The 18452-nt window shown below is 40.1% G+C and overlaps 1 protein-coding gene across 1 annotated transcript in view; it reads right to left on the reverse strand.

Moving 5' to 3' along the window:
• The window catches only part of ACSM3 (acyl-CoA synthetase medium chain family member 3), a 54489-nt gene that overhangs the window by 28774 nt on the left and 7263 nt on the right, over positions 1 to 18452 (reverse strand). Inside the window, exons 2-3 of the mRNA XM_088832936.1 lie at positions 17086 to 17355; positions 16084 to 16294 (exon numbers count right to left, since the gene is read on the reverse strand). Coding sequence (XP_088689062.1) covers positions 16084 to 16294; positions 17086 to 17286 — 412 coding nt within the window. The 5' untranslated portion in view covers positions 17287 to 17355. The remainder of the gene's footprint in view (positions 1 to 16083; positions 16295 to 17085; positions 17356 to 18452) is intronic.

Below are 18452 nucleotides of genomic sequence, written 5' to 3' on the forward strand. Positions count from 1 at the left end.
GTGAACATCCAGCTTTTAGGAATCACTGAACTAAAATGGACTGGAACGGGCGAATTTAATTCAGATGATCATTATATCTACTACTGTGGGCAAGAATCCCTAAGAAGAAATGGAGTAGCCCTCAGAGTAACCAAAACAGTCTGAAAGGCAGAACTTGGGTACAATCTCAAAAATGGCAGAATGATCTCTGTTTCCCAAGCAAACCATTCAATATCACATTAATCCAAGTCTGTTCCCCAAACACTAATGCCAAAGAAGCTGAAGCTGAACGGTTCTATGAAGACCTGCAAGAAATTCTAGAACTAACACCAAAGAAAAAAGATGCCATTTCATCATTGGGGACTGGAATGCAAAAGTAGGAAGTCAAGAGATACCTGGAGTAACAGACAAGTTTGGCCTTGGAGAACAGAATGAAACAGAGCAAAGGCTAACAGAGTTTTGCCAAGACAATGCACTGGTCACAGCAAACACCCTCTTCCAAAAACACAAGATGACTCTACACGTGGACATCACCAGATGGTCGATACCGAAATCAGATTATGTTCTTTGCAGCCAAAGATGGAGAATTTCTATACAGTCAACAAAAACAAGACCAGAAGCTGACTGTGGCTCAGAGCATGAACTCTTTATTGCCAAATACAGACTTAAATTCAGAAAGAAGGGAAAAACACTAGACCATTCACATATGACCTAAATCAAATTCCTTAACAATTATACAGTGGAAGTGACAAATCGATTCAGCAGATTAGATCTGATAGAGTGCCTGAAGAACTATGGACAGAGGTACGTGACACTGTACAGGAGGCAGTGATCAAGACCATCCCCAAGAAAAAGAAATGCAAAAAGGCCAAATAGTTGTCTGAGGAGGCCTTACAAATAGCTGAGAAAAGAAGAGAAGCTAAAGGCAAAAAGAAAAGGAAAGTTAAACCCATTTGAATGCAGAGTTCCAAAGATTAGCAAGGAGAGATAAGAAAACCTTCCTTGGTGATCAGTGCAAAGAAACAGAGGGAAGGAATAGAATGGGAAAGACTAGAGATCTCTTCAAGAAAATTAGAGATACCAAAGGAACATTTCATGCAAAGATGGGCACATAAGTACAGGTCAGAATGAACTTAACAGAAGCTGAAGATATTAAGAAGAGGTGGCAAGAATACACAGAAGAACTATACAAAAAAGATCTTCATGACCCACGTAACCACAATGGTGTGATCACTCACCTAGAGCCAGACATCCTGAAATGTGAAGTCAAATGGGCCTTAGGAAACATCACTACGACAAAGCTAGTGGAGGTGATCGAATTCCAGCTGAGCTATTTTAAATCCTAAAAGATGATGCTGTAAAAATGCTGCACTCAATATGCCGGCAAATTTGGAAAGCTCAGCAGTGGCCACAGGACTGGAAAAGGTCAGTTTTCATTCCAATCCCAAAGAAAGGCAATGCAAAAGAATGTTCAAACTGCTGCACAGTTGCACTCATCTCACACACTAGCAAAGTAATGCTCAGAATTCTCCAAGCCAGGCTTCAACAGTATGTGAACTGTGAAATTCCAGATGTTCAAGCTGGATTTAGAAAAGGCAGAGGAACCAGAGATCAAATTGCCAAACCCGTTGGATCATCGAAAAAGCAAGGGAGTTCCCGAAAAACATCTACTTCTGCTTTATTGACTATGCCAAAACCTTTGACTGTGTCAGTCAGTTCAGTTCAGTTGCTCAGTCGTGACTGACGCTTTGCGACCCCGTGGACCGCAGCACACAGGGCCTCCCTGTCCATCACCAACTCCTGAAGGCCACCCAAACCCATGTGCATTGAGACAGTGATGCCATCCAACCATCTCATCCTCTGTCGTCCCCTTCTCCTCCTGCCCTCAATCTTTCCCAGCATCAGGGTCTTTTCCAATGAGTCAGCTCTTCACATCAGGTGGCCAAAGTTTTGGAGTTTCAGCTTCAACATCAGTCCTTCCAATGAACACCCAGGACTGATCTCATTTAGGATGGACTGGTTGGATCTCCTTGCAGTACAAGGGATTCTCAAGAGTCTTCTCCAACACCACAATTCAAAAGCATCAATTCTTCGGTGATCTGATTTCTTTATAGTCCAACTCTCACATCCACACATGACCACTGGAAAAATCATAGCCTTGACTAGATGGACCTTTGTTGACAAAGTAATGTCTCTGCTTTTTAATATGCTATCTAGGTTGGTCATAACTTTCCTTCCAAGGAGTAAGCGTCTTTTAATTTCATGATTGCAATCACCATCTGCAGTGATTTTGGAGTCCAGAAAAATATAGTCAGCCACTTTTTCCACTGTTTCCCCATCTATTTGCCATGACGTGATGGACCAGATGCCATGATCTTCGTTTTCTGAATGTTGAGCTTTAAGCCAAACTTTTCACTCTCCTCTTTCACTTTCATCAAGAGGCTGTTTAGTTCTTCTTCACTTTCTGCCATAAGGGTAATGTCATCTGCCTGTCTGAGGTTACTGATATTTCTCCTGGCAATCTTGATTCCAGCTTGTGCTTCTTCCAGCCCAGCGTTCGTCATGATGTACTCTGCATATAAGTTAAATAAGCAGGGTGACAATATACAGACTTGATGTACTCCTTTTCTTATTTGGAACCAGTCTTTTGTTCCATGTCCAGTTCTAACGTTTGCTTACTGACCTGCATACAGGTTTTTCAAGAGGCAGGTCAGGTGGTCTGGTATTCCCATCTCTTTCAGAATTTTCCACAGTCTATTGTGATCCATGCAGTCAAAGGCTTTGGCTTAGTCAATAAAGCAGAAATAGATGTTTTTCTGGAACTCTCTTGCTTTTTTGATGATCCAGCGGATGTTGGCAATTTGATCTCTGGTTCCTCTGCCTTTACTAAAACCAGCTTGAACATCTGTAATTTCACGGTTCACGTATTGCTGAAGCCTGGCTTGGAGAATTTTGAGCATCACTTTACTAGCATGTGAGATGAGTGCAATTGTGCAATAGTTTGAGCATGCTTTGGCATTGCCTTTCTTTGGTTTGGAATGAAAATTGACCTTTTCCAGTCTTGTGGCCACTGCTGAGTTTTCCAAATTTGCTGTATGGATCACCACAAACTGGAAAATTCTTAAAGAGATGGGAATACCAGACCACCTGACCTGCCTCCCGAGAAATCTGTATGCAGGTCAAGAAGCAGCAGTTAGAACCAGGCAAGGAACAACAGACTGGTTCCAAAAAGGAAAAGGAGTATGTTAAGGCTGTAAATTGTCACTCTGCTTATTTAACTTATATGCAGAGTACATCATGTAAAATGCAGGGCTTGATTAAGCAGAAGCTGGAATGAAGATATCCAGGAGAAATATCAATAACTTCAGATATGCAGATGACCAAGAGAAACTGAAGAGTCTCTTGATGAAAGTGAAAGAGGAGAGTGAAAAGCTGGCTGAAAACTCAACATTCAAAAAGCTAAGATTGTGGAATCTGGTCCCATCACTTCATGGCAAATAGATGGGGAAACAATGGAAACAGTGACAGACTTTATTTTCTTGGGCTCCAAAATCACTGTGGACAATGATTGCAGCCATGAAATCAAAAGATGCTTGCTACTTGGAAGAAAAGCTATGACCAACCTAGACAGCGTATTAAAAAACAGAGCTATAACTTTGCCAACAAAAGTCTATCTAGTCAAAGCCATGGTTTTTTCCAGGAGTCATGTTTGGACGTGAGAGTTGGACTATAAAGAAAGCTGAGGGCCAAATAATTGATGGTTCTAAACTTTGGTGTTGGAGAAGACTCTTGAGAGTTCCTTGTACTGCAAGGAAATCTAACTAGTCAATCCTAAAGGAAATCAGTCCTGAATATTCACTGGAAGGACTGTTGCTGAAGCTGAAACTCCAATACTTTGGCCACCTGATGCAAAGAATTGGCTCATTTCAAAAGACCCTGATGCTGGGAAAGATTGAAGACAGGAGAAGGGGATGACAGAGGATGAGATGGTTGGATGGCATCACCGACTGGATGGACATAGTTGAGCAAGCTCTGGGAGTTGGTGATGGACAGAGAATCCTGGCATGCTGCAGTCCATGGGGTTGCAAAGAGTTGGACACGACTAAGAGACTGTAGTGAACTGAAAGGGTGTTCCCTGGAATAACAGCATCCACACCACTTGGGAGCTTGTTAGAAATGCAGGATCTCAGGATTCTCCCAGGCCTCTTGGATCAGAATCTGCATTTTAACAAGAACCCAGTGATTCGTATGCATGTCAAGGTTTGAGAAAGTGAACTACATGATTTTTTTAAATTCCAGTAACATTAGTTTATAACATATGTTTTGTGTGCACATTTTAATTTGATTTATAATTGTAAAGAAAGAAAGTGAAGTTGCTCAGTCATGTCCGACTCTGCAACCCCATGTACTGTAGCCTACCAAGCTTCTGCATCCATGGGATTTTCCCAGCAAGGGTACTGGATTGGGTAGCCATTTCCTTCTCCAGGGGATCTTCCCAACCCAGGAATTGAACCAGGTCTCCCACATTGCAGGCAGATGTTTTACTCACTGAGCCACCAGGGAAGTAAATTTATAATTGTAAATTTACTTATAATTTGACTTATAAATTGACAACATTATAATTTATAACCAAAGACTAGTTTCCATGCTCATCTTACCTCCTTTACCCATTTCTCCTACCCCAAACCCCTTGCCCTGTGTAACCACTATTTTGTTCTCTGAGTTTGTTTTTGTTATTTTATTTTATTATTTGTTTTATATTCTACATATGAGTGAAATCATATTGTATTTGTCTTTTTTGCCTGCCTTATTTCACAACCTTGTCTGCCTTATGGACACTCAAGGTCCATCCATGTTGTTGCAAAGGGCAAGGTTTCATTGCTTGTTATGGCTGAGTAGTATTCCATTGTGTGTGGGTTTGTGTGTGTGTGTAAAACATTCCCTATGTCCTATATTCATTCATCTGTTGATGGGTTCATGTGTTGTTTCCATATGTTGCAATGAACATAGGTGTACATGTATCTTTTCAAATTAGTGTTTTTATGTTCTTTTGGTTAATACCCAGAAGTGGAATATTTGGATCATCAGTTCAGTTCAGTCACTCAGTCGTGTCCGACTCTTTGCGACCCCATGAATCACAGCACGCCAGGCTTCCCTGTCCATCACCAACTCCCGGAGTTTACTCAAACTCACCTCCATCGAGTCGGTGATGCCATCCAGCCATCTCATTCTCTGTCGTCCCCTTCTCCTCCCTCCCCCAATCCTTCCCAGCATCAGAGTCTTTTCCAGTGAGTCAACTCTTCACATGAGGTGGCCAAAGTATTGGAGTTTCAACTTTAGCATCAGTCCTTCCAATGAACACCCAGGACTGATCTCCTTTAGAATGGACTGGTTGGATTTGGATCATATGGTAGTCTAAATTTTTTGAAGAATTTGAATACTGTTTTCCACAGTGACTGCACCAATTTACAGTCTCACCAACAGTATATGAAGGTTCCTTTTTCTTCACATCCTCTCCAACATTTGTTATTCCTTGTTTTTTTGACAATAGTCATTCTAATAGATGTGAAGCGATATTGTGGTTTTGATTAGCATTTACTTGATAATTCATGCTGATGAACATCTTTTCATACAGGTGTTGAACATCATATATCTTCTTTGGAAAAATGTTTATTCAGATCCTCTGCCCATCTTTTAATTGGATTGTTTGTTGTTGAGTTTCATGAGTTAACTTTGTGTGTGTGTGTGTGTGTGTGTGTGTGTGGTTTTGGCCATGTTGTGTGGCATGTGGGATCTTAGTTCCCCAACCAGGGATCAAACCCATGCCCCCTGCAATGGAAACACAGAGTCCTGCAATAGTCTATTGGAATAGTCCTCCAGGGGATCTTCCCAACCCATGAATCAAACCTGCATCTCTTAAGTCTCCTGCATTGGCAGACAGGTTCTTTACCACTAGTGCCTCCTGGGAAGCCCCATAGTTTGAGAAGGATAGCTACTAAATCTCTGAATGTTTGATAGAATCCACCTGTGAAGCTGTCTGCTGGAGGACTTTTATTTTGGGAAATTTTTGATTAATGTTTCAATCTCCTTACTAGTAATCAGTCAATTCAGATTTTCTATATCTTCATACTTTAGTCTTGGAAAATTGTAGGATTCTAGGGATTTATTCATTTATTTTAGGTTGTCTAATTTGTTGGTGTATAGTAGTAGATTTCATAGTAGACTTATAGTCCTTTGTATTTCTATTGTATCCATTGTAATTTATCCTATTTTGTTTCTGATTTTGTTTATCTGAGCCGTCTTTCTATTTTTTTGGTGAGTCTAGCTAAAGGTTTGTCATGTTTATCCTTTCAAAGAATCAGCTCTTAGTTGCATTGATCTTTTCCATTGTCTTTTAAGTCTCTGTTTCATTTACCTCTGCTCTAACTTTTATTATTATTTTATTATCATTTCCTTTCTTATATAGATTTTGGGCTTGCTGTGGTCTTTCTTTTTTCTTTTTATTCTTTTTTTCTAGCTCCTTTAGGTATAAGGTTTAGATTATTTGAGGTTTCTCTTATTTCTTGAGGTAGGCCTATATGCTTCACTCTTAGTACCACTTTTGCTGCATCCCATAGATTTTGGTATATCATCTTTTTCTTTTCATTTGTCTTCAGTTCAGTCAGTTCAGTTCAGTTCAGTCGCTCAGTTGTGTCCGACTCTCCGCGACCCCATGAATCACAGCACGCCAGGCCTCCCTGTCCATCACCAACTCCCGGAGTACACCCAAACTCATGGCATTTGTCTTCAGGTATTTTAAATTTTCTCCTTTGATTTCTTCATTGAGCCAATAGTTTTTACGTTGCATGTTGTTTAGTCTTCACATATATGTGATTTTTCCAGATTTCCTATAGTTGATTTCTAGTTTCATTTTATTGTGGTCAGAAAAGATGCTTAATATGGTTTTAATCTCTTTGATTGTATTGAGACTTGCTTTGTGACCTAACGTGTGATCTATCTTGGAGAATGTTCCATGTGCACTTTAGAAAAATGTGTATTCTGTTGCACTGGATGGGCTATGCTATATTCATATAAATCTATTAAGTTTATCTGGTCTGATGTTTCATTTAAAGTCAATGTTTTCTTACTGACACTCTGTCCGAATGATCTGTCCACTGATGTAAGTGAGGCATTAAAGTCCCCTTCCATTATTATGTTCCTGTCAGCTTCTCCATGTAGGTCTTTATATGTTTTGCTACTCCTGTGTTAAATCTATATGTATATAGGCAGACAAACAGATAGATAAATTTAGATATATAGATACATAGACAGATATCAATTATTTGTGTCTTCTTGAGGGATTGTTCCCTTTGTCATTATGTGATGTCCACCTTTATCTCTTCTGGCTTTATATCTTTTGGCTTGAAAGTCTATTTTCTCTGATATGAGTATGATTACACCCACTTTCTTTTGGCTGCCATTTGCTTGGAGTATCATCTAACATCCCCTTCAATTTGAGGCTATTTTTGACCTTAGAGCCGAGAGAAGTTTCCTGGAGGAGGTATAGAGTTGGGTCTTATTTTTAATCCATCCAGCTACTCTTTTTTTTTTTTACTTAATTTTTTTAATTAAAAAAAATTTTTTTAAGCTTTTACCAAGGAATCTATATTTAGGGTAATTATTGATAAATGAGGATTTAGCACTGCCATTTTATCTTTGTTTTCTGGTTACACTATATCTCAACAGTCGTTTTACTACCAATAACATCTTGTCTTCACTTGGGGGTTTCCCTGATAGCTCAGTTGGTAAAGAACCCTCCTGCAATGCAGGAGACCCTGGTTTGATCCCTGGGTCAGGAAGATCTGCTGGAGAAAAGGATAGGCTACCTCCTAACTCCACTATTCTGGCCTGAAGAATTCCATGGACTGTATAGTCCCTAGGGTTGCAAAGAGTCGGACACGCCTGAGAGAGTTTCACTTTCACTTTCTCTCCATTTAGTTAAGCAGTTTCTCTCCTTTCTCTCTTCCCCTTTTATGTTTCTGTTGTCTCAAATTATCTTGTTGTTTCAAAATTATCTTTTTGTGCTGTGAGTTCATTATCAAATTGAAGTAACTATAGTTTTTTATTGCGTTCCCCCATTAACCTTTTTGCTATAATTGTTTAGCAACGTATTCTGATGTACAGTTGCAATTTTCTGATTCTATTACCTTCCTCAAAGTTTTGTGTACTTCTGCCTTTTTGTTTTTGGTAGAAGAGCCTTTCAACATTTCTTTTTTAAATTAGAGTTTAGTTAGTTTACAATATTAAATTAGTTTCATGTGTACAGCATAATGATTCAGTATTTTTTGCCGATTATACTCCTTTATGATATTATAGATAATGGCTATAATTCCCTGTGCTATACAGTATATCCTTACAGCTTGTGTATTTTATACATTGTAATTTGTATCTGTTACTCTCAGGCCCCTAATCTGTCCCTCCCTGTCTCCCCTCCACTCTGTTTTCTATATCTGTGAATCTGTTTATGTTTTGCATACACATTCATTCGTGTTATTTTTAGATTCCACATATAAGTGATAACATATAGTATTTGTTTTTCTCTGTCTGACTTATTTCACTAAGCATAATATTCTCTAGGTCCATGTATGTTGCTGCAAATAGCAAAATTTTATTCTTTTTAATGACTGAATAATATTCCATTATATATCTCACATCTTCTTTATCCAGTTATCTATTGGTGGGCACTTGGGTTGCTTCCATGTCTTCCATGACTTTGTAAATTGTGTTGCTATTAACATTAGGGTGCATGTATCTTTTTTCTGAATTAGTGTTTTCATTTTTTCCAGATATATACGCGGGAATGGAATTGCTGGGTCATCTGATAGTTCTATTTTTAGTTTTTGAGGAACCTGCATACTGTGGCTGCACCAATTTGAGCTCCCACTAACAGTATACAAGGGTTCCCTTTTCTCCACATCCTCTCCATTTGTTATCTGTAGATTTTTTGATGATAGACATTCTGATAGGTATGAGGTTATAGCTAGTAGTTTTGTTTTATAGTTTTCTAATAATTAGTAATGTTGTGTATCTTTTCATATGTCTGTTGGTCATTTGGAGCTGGCACTGTTCTATCTGAATGTGTGTTTTTCCTTCTTCCTGCACCAGGACCTTTGCCCCAAAGTTGGGAAGTGATAAAGGAAGTAGGGCTTGTGTGTCTAGAGATCCAGTGTTCTGTCTATGTAGGTGTCTGGGGCTCCACTTAGATGCAGCCTATTGTCATGTCTCTTTCTGGTTTGTGGTTGCCCTATATCTAGTGCCATGCTGTGGTGTGGAATGAGGGGGAACTGGTCACCTTGGACTGGGGTGCACAGTGAGGTGGTCTCAGAAAACCTGGTAACCCCTAGGGCAGACCTCTCTCTGCCCTGCCCAGGGACAAACCAGCACCTGTGTGCTCCTCATGAGAGGAATCTAAGCTTCTCCAGCCTTTCTATCTGTACCAATAGTTCTCCAAGCAGTTAGTGGGCATTGCCTCCTCCACATGGGTCCCCAGGGCTGAGATGCCCACTCTGTGACTTGACCACTCTGTGACTTACTCCCTGGGGCAGGTGTCCACCCAAGAAATCTCCTTTTTCCTCTAAGTTCCCTCCCAGGGGCACAGCTCCCAACTCAATCACTTTTATTCCCATCCTACCCTTTTATATGTATGTCTTTCTTATAACCTTGGTTGTACAGAAGTCCTTCTGCCAGTTTCCAATTAGTTTTCAGTGAGAATTTTCCACAAGTAGATGTATTTTTGATGTGTTCATGGAGGACATTACTGCCATGTACTCTTACTCTGCCATCTTCAAGAAGCCCTCAACATTTCCTGTAAGGCAGGTATAGAGGTGATGAACTCCCTCAGCTTTAGTTTTTCTGCAGAATCCTCCTTACATTGCCTTTCCTAATGGAATCAAATAGACCTCTTAGAAATTCTGCATTAAAAAAAATAAAACTTAGTTATCCTTTATGATCTGGATCATTTCTAAACTTCTGAAGTCATGCTTGCTAATTCTTTCTTCTTTATGGTCTGCTCTATTTCCAGTGCTTTTATCACATTATTTATATCATTTATTGAGTTCTTTGGCTCTAGAAATTCTATTTGTATCTCTTTTAGAGATCCAACCTTTTAGTAAAATATTCCTTCTGTTCATTATTTTATTCCTGAGCTCATTGAAATGACTTTCTGGGTTTTCTTGTGCTTATTGACAGCTATTTTGAATTCTCTATCTGATTGCAATCTTCCATGAGTTTAAGTTTGGTTTCTGGAGAACTGTCACTTTCTTTTCGTGATACTGTGGTTTTACACAGTGCTTGATATCTTGTTCCTCTGCCCACACATTTGAAGAAGTGAATATCTTTCTTATTAGGGAAGATTGTTGTGTGTGTGTGTGCTCAAACATATCAACTTTGCAACCCCATGGACAGTAGCCTACTAGGCTCCTCTGTCCATGGAATTTTCTAGGCAAGAATACTGGAGTTGGTTGCCATTTCCTGCTCCAGGGGATCTTCCTGACCCAAGAACTGAACCAGCATGTCTTGTGTCTCCTGAACTGGCAGGCAGATTCTTTACTACTAGGGGCTACCTGGGAAGATTTGTTTACTTTGATTCTAAAAATTCAATACATTGGTAGTTAGAGGACTTTCTTTTGTTTTCCAACAGGTGGCACTACAACACGGGTCTTTGTTTTCCCTAACCTGACCAGCCTCTGACAGTACTATGGAATCAGTATTTTCCACCCTTCATTACCTCTGTCAGGGGTGTGCCTGGAGCCCTCATTGTCACTGCTTGTGCCTTTGGAGTCTTTGGTGCCTTCTGCTGCAAGTGTTGCTGTTGTTGCTCATGTCACCACTGGCTGCACCATGATGGCAGGCACCTCTGCTACATCTGGTGTTGTTGGGGTTGTCAGGTTTGCAGGCACTGCTGCCTTGTGCAGGGGTGCTAGAGCCTTAGGCACCCCTGTAGCTGTTAGGGCTGGGGTTGCAGGCCATGCCGCTGCTGCCTGGTTCCCTTTAGCTGCAGGTGCTGCTGCCGCTGGGAAGCTGGAGTTGCGTACACCACCTCCCCAGCTACCACTGAGTTCTTTCTCAGATGTGTGTTCATCCACTGTGGTTGGAGAGCCAGGATTATGGGCACTCCCCCACCTTGTTCCCATGATTCTACCTACTATGTACCATTCCATCCACCTTCAGATGTAAGATGTGTGGATCTCTCTGGTATCCTGGTGTGTTGGGCAGAGGAACCTTTGTAGAGTTACATATGTTTTACTTGTTGCAAATTGAAAGGGAGAGAAAAAGGAAACATCTCACACTACCGTGATGTTGAATTACCACATCTAGATGATTTTTTAAAATTTATTGAGATATAGTTGATTTTTAAAGAACTGTTCTTATTTTCAAATTTTATAAAAACTTCTAGAAAATTCTAGAGGGTGCACTGGGCTCTACACTGAGTTTCTGAATGCCTTTTGGCAAATGACTTAATGTTCCTTTTTCCGCTGAAGAATTGATGCTTTTGAACTGTGGTGCTGGAGGAGATCCAACCAGTCCATTCTAAAGGAGATCAATCCTGGGTGTTCATTGGAAGGACTGATGCTAAAGCTGAAACTCCAATACTCTGGCCACCTCATGCGACGAGTTGACTCACTGGAAAAGACTCTGATGGTGGGAGGGATTGGGGGCGGGAGGAGAAGGGGATGATAGAGAATGAGATGGCTGGATGGCATCACCAACTCGATGGACATGAGTTTGAGTGAACTCCGGGAGTTGGTGATGGACAGGGAGGCCTGGCGTGCTGTGATTCATGGGGTAGCAAAGAGTCGGACACGACTGAGCGACTGAACTGAACTGAACTGAACTGATGAAAGCTTTCCCTTCTTTGTTTATAAAATGAGATTTTCTCGTCCTAATCATAAGGCTTTTGTGATGATAAAATGAGCAAATTGAGAGAGTAACAGACAGGAAGCCCAGGGGTCTCCAAACAGAGGAAGTAGGTTGCAAGTGCCAGACATTTTTTATCTCTCAAGTGGCAGGAGGAAACAAACAAATGTCAGATTTTTTTTTTTCCCGTCTCTATACAAAAGTAAAAGGAGGTTTCTTTTAAAATTCTGTGTTGCTATGATGACACCTGGCTCCACCTGAACTTAATTTTTCTCAAATCTTGAGCTAACCAATGCATTTTTTCTTATGGAAATGTTTGTCTTAACAACCTATGTTAATAAACTGTGTATTCACCCTAGACTCTGTCTTTCTTCAAGTCAGTTCGCTTAAGATTCAGAACGATAGGGCTCAACAAACCTGTATGTTTTACTCATAAATTGTTCTCCTAATCTATGTTAATAAAACTATATATTTACTTGGAAACCTGTCTTTCTTCAAGATTCATGTCAATCATTTTATGGCCCGGGATGACTCACCAGGTGCCAGTGTTATCTTAAAATACATGTTGTGGGTGAGGGACCTGGTGCCTATCTGAGTTTTAGGATATCTCCTTTCTCTAATTAACAGCTTGCTGATAGGTATACAACATACTGCTAAAGACTAGCAGGGGGGCATTCTTTCTGCCCCCTTCTGATGTCTATGTTACAAGCTTTCTCTATCTCTTTTATACTTTAATAAAACTTTATTACACAATAGCTCTGAGTGATCAAGCCTCATCACTGGCCCTGAATTGAATTCCTCTCCTCTGGAGACCAAGAATCCCGGCATCTTTTCACGGCTCAGCAACAATCTTTCAAAATGAGTGAATGTTTATTATAATTCCAGAGGGACCTCATGTATTATATAAACTTCTTCAAGACCTGTAGGCCGAGATTGGGTGGGATAATAGCTTTTTGTGGTAAATGGCACTTAAAGGAACATATTCTTGGCAATTGCTATTTTTTTAATGATTATATACTGAGATTTCTGTTGTAAAGGAATTTGACCTACAATACACATGCAAGAGTTTGAAAATGAAAATATGATGAGTTTGTTGTTGGCCCTGGAGCCTATAGGCATATCTAAGAACTTGGAAATAAGGGAAATAGATTGCCTTCCAAGAGCTAAACTATAAACTCAATATAAAATAGAATAGAGATATTTATAGTCAATATAACCAGACACAATGATTCACAGAGCAGCAAGATTAAGCCATACCCTTATATATAATATATTAATACAGAATTGGTTTCAGAAAGGGATATTGCAGCCACAGAACATAGAAAAAGGAGATTGACTAGGGCAAATCCTGATAGGACTCATCTAAGCCTGTCTAGAGAGAAGTCTCTGTTAAGGGATTTTACATACTATAGTCCCTGGGATAAGGTGGCCCCTAGCCAGTACCTATATTCACACTGCACTGTTTTCATTTTGTCAAATCAACAAATTATTTCTTGCCTCAGGACCTTTGTAGAAGCTTTTCTATTTGCTTAGAACGAATGCTCCCATCACCCATACCTTCTCGCTCTGGATGATTCATCCCTCAGTATCAGCTTAAATTATACGCCTGACCTCTCAGTCTATAGTAGTACCCCTAATACATTACAGTGACTCTTGCGCTATTTCCTTTATCACACTTGTCACACTTATCAACTCTGTGTTTACTTGACTCCTGACTCTCTCTCCCACTGGATCATAAACTCCACAGCTCCTAAAACATAGCAAGTGACCAGTGAACACTTGTTGCTTGAAAGGATGATGGGTATAATAAGATGAGGTGGATGAACTGAGCTTTCAAACCCCAGTGCCAATAAATTAAATTATGAAAGTTACTTGTTTTGTCCGCGAAACAAACTTCTGACTTAATTTTGTCTTATGTAGGTCTGTTAGCAGGGAGAGAGGGCTACTCATGCCAGAGTCTTTTGGCCCTTCAGGCAAATTAATAAATTGGTAATTTTATACATCCTGTATCATAAACAGGATAATGAGAGGCCTGTCCTAGGATGCAGAGCTCCACTCTCCACACACTAAAATAAGCTGGTTAGTGACCAGTAGCAAAATCTGCCTTTACTAAGGTCTTTCTTGTCATTCTCCAGGCCCCCAGAAAGAGAGAGGCTTACTTCTTCTAGTTCTGTGGTTCTCAAACTTGGACATGCACCAGAATCACCTGCAGGGCTTAATAAAACAGATTTCTAGTTTTTTTTTAAATTTCAACCCCAGTTTTAGATTCGGTAAACCTTGCATGGAGCTGAAGAACTTAACATTTCTCCACGTTTCCAGTAATTCTGATTTCGAATGCTATGTTGTAACATTATCCCTCTTCAGTACTATGTACTAACAGTTTTTTCACTACTATACCCTTTAGTAATGCATCCCCAAACATTTTAAGACTCCTCCAAAGGCACAGTTCAATTGTATATTTTTCTTATTTTATTGCAAAAGCTACCAACTGTGCAACAGAGCTTATGTAGTGTATCCCCCCATCATTTCATGGCAAATAGACAGGGAAACAATGGAAATAGTGAGACACTTTATTTTGGGGGGCTCCAAAATCACTGCAGATGGTGACTGCAGTCATGAAATTAAAAGACATTTGCTCCTTGGAAGAAAAGCTTTGATCAACCTAGAGAGCATATTAAAAAGCGGAGACATTATTCTGCTAACAAAGGTCCATCTAGTCAAAGCTATGATTTTTCCAGTAGTCATGTATGGATGTGAAAGTTAGACCATAAAGAAAGCTGAGCACCGAAGAATTGATACTTTTGAATTATGGCATTGGAGAAGACTCTTGAGAGTCTCTTGGACTGCAAGGAGATCAAACCAGTCAATCCTAAAGGAAATCAGTCCTGAATATTCATTGGACGGACTGATGCTGAAACTGAAACTCCAATACTTTGATCACCTGATGCGAACAACTGACTCATTAAAAAACACCCTGATGCTTGGAATGATTGAAGTCAGGAGGAGAAGGGGACAACAGAGGTTGAGATGGTTTGATGACATCACTGACTCAATGGACATGAGTCTGAGCAAGCTCCAGGAGTGATGGACAGGGAAGCCTGGCATGGTGCAGTCCATGGGGTCTCAAAGAGTCAGACATGACTGAGCGACTGAACTGAAGTGAAATGATGAGAATGACAGATTTATAAACAAATAGTATGCCCAGACAATATAGTACAGGTTAAATTAGAAACACATACTATTTCTTTAGGGGAGCCCAAAAAAGAAAGCACCTAGCCTGGGAGATGAGGGTGATGTTGCTGAGAAAGTGACATTAGAACTGAGACTTTTAAGTTTAACAGGAGTTGTCCAGGGCATTAGGTGTGAATGAAAAACTTTCTAAGCATGGGAAATAGTGTGCACAAAATCAAGGTGACAAGAAAGATCACAAACCTTATAGGAAACTATTTGAGATGGCTGAAGAGTAGGAGTGTGGGAATATGAAAAAAACAAATGGAAGAAAGCTAGAGCCTCCCACAATTCACCTCAGATTTTATCTGGTGGGCAACAAAGAGTTATTAAATACTATCAGACAACAAAATAAAAGGATAACAGATGTATTCTAGAGAGAACACTGCTGTGGAGGATGAATTGGATTGAGATGGGGTATAGACACACGCAGAATCAGAAGTAGGGATTCTTTTGGGAAAAGTCACTCAGAAGATGGTAAAAATGAAGTAAAGAAAGGGCAATGAAGTTGGAGAAGAGGAGGTACTTTGGAGCTATGCAGGAAGTCAATATTATAAGATGTAAGAACTGATTAGGAAGGAGTAGCAGATGCCTGGCTTAGGGCACTAGATGAATGGTAATTAACCATGAGAGGAATAAAGGTTTGATGCAAGAACTAGGATGGGTTCCTTGAGTTTGTGACTGATTGAGTTGCAGATGATTGTGGATCCTATAGGAGGAGAGAAGAAGTTGGTATATAGGTGTTTGATTGTTGATTGGTATTAACTTAAATGTATTTCATTATAAAAAAAACCCCAACTCATAGTTAAGTCAAAAGATATGGCATGTTTCCAACACATTTCTAAGGTTCATGAGAATAATACCATGTTGTGTATAGTTCTTCAAATAATTGGCCAAAATAAATGTCTCATGATTACTTAGATGTTTTGGAAAATCTCTCATCCATCATACTTTAAATATTGCAACACCAACACTACTAACCTGTGCGCAGACAGGCTATATTTGCAAGCCACCATTCAGGGATCGCAGTCAAAAGCACCATTACTCGATCTCCCCTTTGCAGGCCACAGGCTTCTGTAAGTACATTTGCAAATTTCCTTGACAAAGATCCTAGTTCCTCAAAACTCCATCTCACTTCTTCTCCGTTTCCATTTATCCACCAGAAGGCTGGATTCGAAGGTCTCTTCCCAGCCTGAGGAAAGACAAACCAGTCATAGATTTACAGGTGGTTATGCAGCTAAATCCTATTTCAACTGACTTAATGTAATATTTTCTCTGAAGAAAATTCACAGGTCTTTAGTTAGGACATACTTGGAGTGTTTGGGAGTAACTCTGGGGTCCTTATTTCTAGATTTTGGGAGCCATGTCACTTCTTTCAGCACATGTGATTTCTCATTTAGCCTGATTATTTTTCTTTCCATAAACGTAGAATTCTTGCATCCCTTTATATTTCTCTCAATGCTATTTGCCTCATTTCCTACCATTTTTTTTCTTGGGTTCACATTTCATTCTAGTCCTTTATATTTATTTATTTTTAATATTTATTTATTTATTGAGCCACTTCAGGTCTTTGTGGTGGCACACAGGATCTTCACTGCAGCACATGGGATCTTTGCTGTGGCCTGTGGCCAGCAGGCTTAGTTGCCCCATGACATGTGAGATCCATGTTCCCTGCTTTGGAAGGTGGATTCCCAACCACTGGACCAACAGGCAAGTCCCTACTCCTTTTTATTTTTTTAAAATTAACCTATAATCATACATTTTTATAACCCAGGCTCTTTCAACCATGGAACTCTTAATGGTGAACCAGATGTCCTGTGCATTACAGGGTATTTAGCAGCACCCCTTAGCCTCCACCCATTAGCATAACCCCTCCCCCAACTCATAGCAACAAAAGTGTCTCCAGACATTGCCAAATGTCCCCTGGGGGGGAAAATCACTCTCAGTTAAGAAACTGCAGTCTGACTGGTCCTTGCTCCATACCTTTTCCATATTTGTCCATTGGTCCAGGACATCTTTGGCAAAGTTGAAATACTCTGGGATCTCTAGTTTAAAGTCCTGTTTCATGGATTCATAGTTGGAGAAATTCTGAGGGGTCACAGTTCTGTAAACTTTATGCAATGCTCTCATAGAGCCAGGAATTGCTAGGCGCTGAAAATATTTGGCACAAAGTAATATCTTCATGGTGACAAGGGCTAAAGTCAGTCTGGCTAAGTATTTTAGCACCCAGGATTTCTACAGACACCGATCCATCTAAAAGACAAGCAAAAAGACATGCATTTGTTTCAGCCATATCCCCAAGCGGCTAAGTTTTATTATTATTAATCATCAAAATAGTACTATTTTCTGAGAACTCATTATGTACCAAATACTGTGCTCAATGCTTTCCGTTACACTTCCGTTCCGTCGCTCAGTCGTGTCCGACTCTTTGCGACCCCGTAGACTGTAGCCTACCAGGCTTCTCCGTCCATGGGATTCTCCAAGTAAGAATACTGGAGTGGGTTACCGTTTCCTTCTCCAGGGGATCTTCCCGACCCAGGGATCGAACCCTGGTCTCCCGCATTGGAGGCAGACGCTTTAACCTCTGAGCCACCAGGGAAACTTACATAAAATTTATCATTAAATCTTCAGAGTAACCCTGTAAAGTGGATGCTACTATCGTCTCTGCAGATAGAGAATATGATGAGTAAGAGGTTGTCTCAGTCCTCTCTGGTTTAAACAACAGATAATTATTTCTCACAGTTCTGGAGGCTAGAGAGTCCTAGATCAAGCTGCTGGCTGTTTCAGTTATCCCATGAGGGCTCCGTTCCTAGCTTGCAGATGGTTGCTGTCCCTCTGTGATCTCACATGATGGAAAGAGAGAGAACCCTGCTCTCTCTTCCTCTTCTTGGAAGATACTAATCCCATCAGGGGCCTTACTGTCATGACCTCATCTAAACCTAATTACCTACCAAAGGCCCCATCCCCAAATACCATCACATTGGAGGTCAAAGCTTTAACATAAGAACTGTTTTGAACTGGGATACAAACATTCAGCCTGTAACAGAGGCATTGATTGGATTTGAACCTAGAACTGTCTCATTCCAGCCCAGTAAGGGCTAGTGCCTCCCATATACATTTCTAAAAAAGAAAAGATCTGGGTCACCCAGTTACTCTCAATGAAAGCAAAGAGTTAAGCTTTTAATCTCTTTCATCTAAGGATTTCAAAAGGAGTGTAGAAATGTTAAGGACAATTTTTCGCAATGGATAATCCATAGATGAAGAAACTGAGTTAGCAAAGTACCAGTTACTCATGAAAGCACTGTCAAAGGTCCTCTAGTTTATAGACTATAATTCCTATGCTCCAGATG

Source organism: Moschus berezovskii, chromosome 27, assembly GCF_049115385.1.
Source record: "Moschus berezovskii isolate FMDL1 chromosome 27, NW_MosBer_1.0, whole genome shotgun sequence".
Taxonomy (NCBI): domain Eukaryota; kingdom Metazoa; phylum Chordata; class Mammalia; order Artiodactyla; family Moschidae; genus Moschus; species Moschus berezovskii.